General features: G+C 36.3%; 1 protein-coding gene across 1 annotated transcript in view; it reads left to right on the top strand.

Annotated features, from left to right (window-relative positions):
* LOC106871549 (acidic mammalian chitinase) overlaps positions 1-4,404 on the top strand; it is a 32,625-nt gene that overhangs the window by 20,661 nt on the left and 7,560 nt on the right. The window contains exons 6-8 of the mRNA XM_052967678.1: positions 274-398; positions 3,106-3,232; positions 3,986-4,042. Of these exons, the coding sequence (XP_052823638.1) occupies positions 274-398; positions 3,106-3,232; positions 3,986-4,042 (309 nt within the window). The remainder of the gene's footprint in view (positions 1-273; positions 399-3,105; positions 3,233-3,985; positions 4,043-4,404) is intronic.

Raw genomic sequence — 4,404 nt, 5'->3', positions numbered from 1 at the left:
TATATATATATATATATATATATATTAAATTCAAATTACGATAAACGTAAAAAAACAAACGAAGTTTGCTTTTAGAAGCGTTGAGATGTCTTAGAAAGTTAAAGAAGTGATTTTAAATTCTCAATCGCAGGATAATGCTAATGATATAGCCTGAACAGAATTAACTACCCCTATTTTGTAGAAAAAAGTGTAGGCGGCCGTGTCTTCATATTTTCTGTGCATTTTCAACTTCACACACACATGTTAAGAGTTTTTGTCTGATTCTTATTACAGGGGCTATATACAGCTTTTGAATCTGAAGCAGAGAAGACAGGACAAGATAAATTACTGCTTACTTTAGCTACAGCTTCTGGATCATACTATATCAACAAATCTTATGAACCCCATAAAATTATCAAGTAAGATTTATGTTCACATGTATATAAACACGTACGGTTTATGACCTGTACGAAGGGGTGCTGAAAAGTTGCTGGCTTCAGGTAAAAGAAAATAGACAAGTTAATTATGATTTTGTTCAACAGATTCCCCTGTCAGATTCACATACTTATTGCAGCGATCCTTCAGTTTTTCTAAGCCTTGTAAAAGAACTTGGAAAATTAGGCTTCTAACGAGGCCTTTCGCGACACCTTTAAGCCAGGAACTTTTCATCACTCCCTCGTATATACTTACACACACACACATATATAATGTTCTCTGTGCGTTTAGACATGTGTTAAGCTATCTTTTGTCTATCTTTCCAAGTCTATTTCACGCCAACCAACACCGGAGCTTTTAAGTGCTCGCTTGACCTACAAGAAATGAGCAGACGGAAGCTCTTAAACGCCGGATATGCAATGAAAATGTCAATTATGTCATTCTTCTGTGGATAACATAGCACTTAATCAACAGCTGTAGAAAATATCATCGATTCTTACCTCACACTGCAACATGTTGTTGCAAGTAAAAAAAACTGTATAAACAATACTTGCGTTTGCATCTTCGGCTTTTAAGAGCTTCCCTGTTGTATTTGTGCATTAGATATTTCGATAATCTTAGATTGCAAAATATCTGTTACTCTTGGATTACAAAAGCTTAGCGTTTGAATTCTAACGTGAAGTAGCGGTCACGAATCAAGGATAGGTTACACTTCTTGTTAATATTCTCAGTCACTTTGCTTAGCAGCGTTTCGTCCGTCTTCACTTCAAATCCGCCGAGGTTGACTTTGCCTTTCATCTTTTTGGGTATCGATAAAATAAGTACCAGTTGAACACTGGGATCAATGTAATCAACTTACCCCTTCCCTGAAATTGCTGGTCTTTCATCCTTTTGAGGTCAATAAAATAAGTACCAGTTTAGCACTGGGGTCTATGTAATCGACCGCCCTCCCCCAAATTGCAGGCCTTGTATCAAATTTGAAATTAATATTATCATTCACTTCAAGCTTACATGAGATGTAACCATCCATAACCCTTTTGTAGTATGCAGAATGTCTCTTTTCCAGGTCTTTATTGATATATGCTAGTTCAACACTTCTGGATTCATAAAAGCGATCACCAGGATATATTTCTTAAGTTCACAACCGACCCACAAGATGTTATTCACTTTACTTTTGGGCGCTTGATTTGTTTGTGTATGTATTGGTGGCAAAGAGTTTTAACTTTTTGACATGATATAATCATCCAAGCCAAGAATGAATTAAGGCACACTGAAAATGCTATAACGGCATTGCCGAAAATACCTCACAGCGACATCGAACCCTGGACTTTATGGTTACAAAGCGAACTTCTTAACCACTTAGCCATGTCTATATCCACAATTAAGTGCAATGTTATTACCAGTTCGAATATGCCAGTGGCAAGTTCGGATTCGTAAACAAGCTATTCACCGTATTTTGTCATGGAGAAAATTTCTCACTGTAGACAAATAGTTTAAATACACCTAAGTCAGCTCGCAGCGCCCTATCCAGACTGTGAAATGCAAGAATTTCGGAGTGGCTATCTCCTCTTCAGTCACAGAAACCGAACGGTGGCGCTGCGAGCTGATAAGAGACAATCTCCCTTATTTTATTCCAGTCGTCGTTTAGGTGTATTTACATCATTTGTCTAGAGCAGAGGTCACCAAACTTATTTCACAGCGGGCCAGATAACTGAGAGAATGACGAGTGCGGGCCGCATAACCATTTTGTTTAATACAATACAGAGAAACACAAAAACTAAAGACAACCAACATATTTATTTACCAAAATGTTATCAAAGAAGGTGACGTTAACCATAAGATAGTTATGTTACACCTAGTGCGCACATATCCGAATCTCACAGACTTGATGTAAAGATGATATTCCCAAGCAAATCGGTTTTCTCGGGACACAAGTTATTTGCTCCTTATATCATACACTCTTTGGTGAATTTGCCGTTCATAAACGGTTTTCCTCGCTCAGTCATCTTATGCACAATTTTGTAACTTGTACGAGTGACAAATTCCTTTTCAGCAAACATTCTCGTGAAGTGAATATTTAAACACGGCAATGCAAGTTAAAACACGATCGCTGCAGGAATGAACTCTCATTGCAGGTACTTACACAAAATATACAGTGCAGCGGCGAGCCGGATGTGCTGACCTCGCGGGCCGTAGTTCGGTGACCACTGGTCTACAGCGAGAAATTTTCTCCATGACAAAACACTGTGACTAGCTTGTTTACGAATATGTCACTTGCATATTCGAACTTGTAATAAACATTGCACTTATACACATCACTGCTTAGCGCTCCCACTTTGTAATCAACAATTAAGCATACTAATATTGCATATTTATATATTTACACAATATCCACCCACCGTATACTTATAGGTAGTTGTATATCTATGATTTTTAAGTGGTGTCAATGCATATATACAAAATAGTTACACGAATTATATTGCAAATGAAGTCTGTGCTGATTCTCCCCTTCAAATTCTCTTTCGCGTAACTATTAGTTAGAAGCAGGCGTTCTTTGACAAATCTTACATTGGTTCCTCCACTAGATTTAATTGCTATATTTAGACTTAAATCTCATTTATTTTCATGTTTTATCATTTATATAATTATTGATGTTTTAACACTTTTATGTTTTTTATTGGTCATTTCTAGCTATGTCGATTATATGTTGCTGATGACCTATAACTACCATGGTCAATGGGAGAAAGTAACTGGACATCACAGTGGAATGTGGCGGCATCACAAAGATCCACCCGGAGAAAAGAGTGAACTGAACACGGTAAAAAAACCCAAAAAAAAACAACAAAAAAGTTTGTTAAGAAGTAAACATTTACCTTAACATAGAATATCATAAATCATATTCTGTAGAAGCTATCAGATTAGAGGTGTCCATCTTAAGATGTGTAACTGATTCATAATTTCTGCCGTTAGAATAATTAAAATTACTATCAGTATTTACATTACTTCCCTTTAATTTTGAACATCTCTTTGTTTCTCTCTATATAATTCTATCGACAATATAAGCCTCCGATGGTGTATTAAAACGGTTGGCACTTCAGCGGAATTTGAACTCAAAACGTAAATCCGGAAGAAATCCTAAGTAAATTACCCATCGTATTAACGATTCTGCCAGTTCGCCGTCATAATAAGAACAATAATATTGGTTTCAAATTTTGGAACAAGGCCATCAATTTCGGGGGAGGAGGTAAGTCGATTACACTAACTCCAGTGTTCAGCTGGTATTTATTGTGTCGACCCCGAAAAAATGAAATGCAAAGTCGACCTCGGCGCAATCTGAACTCAGAATGTACGGACGAAATACCACCAAGCATTTTGCTCGGCGTGCTAACAATTCAGCCAGCTCACCGTCTTGATGATGATGATGATGATGATAATAATAATAATAATAATAATAATAATAATAATAATAATAATAATAATAATAATGATGATGATGATAATGACGATGACGATGATATCTTTTAATTTTGCTGACTCATTGAGGGTGATTTTATGCATAATTTATTTACAGATGCACAAAAGCGTGAAACATTTAAATACTCTTCATAATGAATGTGTGGTTGAACAAGTAAGCTATATATATAGTAGATAGGTACAGCGTAATCCGTAGGCAGGAGAGGTGCAGCCGGAGAGTGTAAAGTTCAGAATAAAAAGTCCAGAATAAATAGTCCAGAATGAAAAAAGGTAGAGAGTCCAGAAGTTCGTGTGTGGCCAATGATAGATCGCTGACCAATACACATATATCTTTTTTTCTCTCCTTGTTTCTTTCTGTGTTCCTTTCTGTTGAAGAGCGTAGGTTCGAAACGTTAAAGACTTTCTCTATTCCCGAGCGTTATACTAATACATCCATTTGTTGTTTACACCACCTGTCTTCGTCTGTTGTTTTTTCGTGAATTCTCCCATATATATATATATATATATATATATATA

This window comes from Octopus bimaculoides, chromosome 4 (genome assembly GCF_001194135.2).
Source record: "Octopus bimaculoides isolate UCB-OBI-ISO-001 chromosome 4, ASM119413v2, whole genome shotgun sequence".
NCBI lineage: Eukaryota > Metazoa > Mollusca > Cephalopoda > Octopoda > Octopodidae > Octopus > Octopus bimaculoides.
The sequence above is the reverse complement of the archived record's forward strand: the minus strand, read 5'-3'. Positions and strand labels throughout refer to the sequence as shown.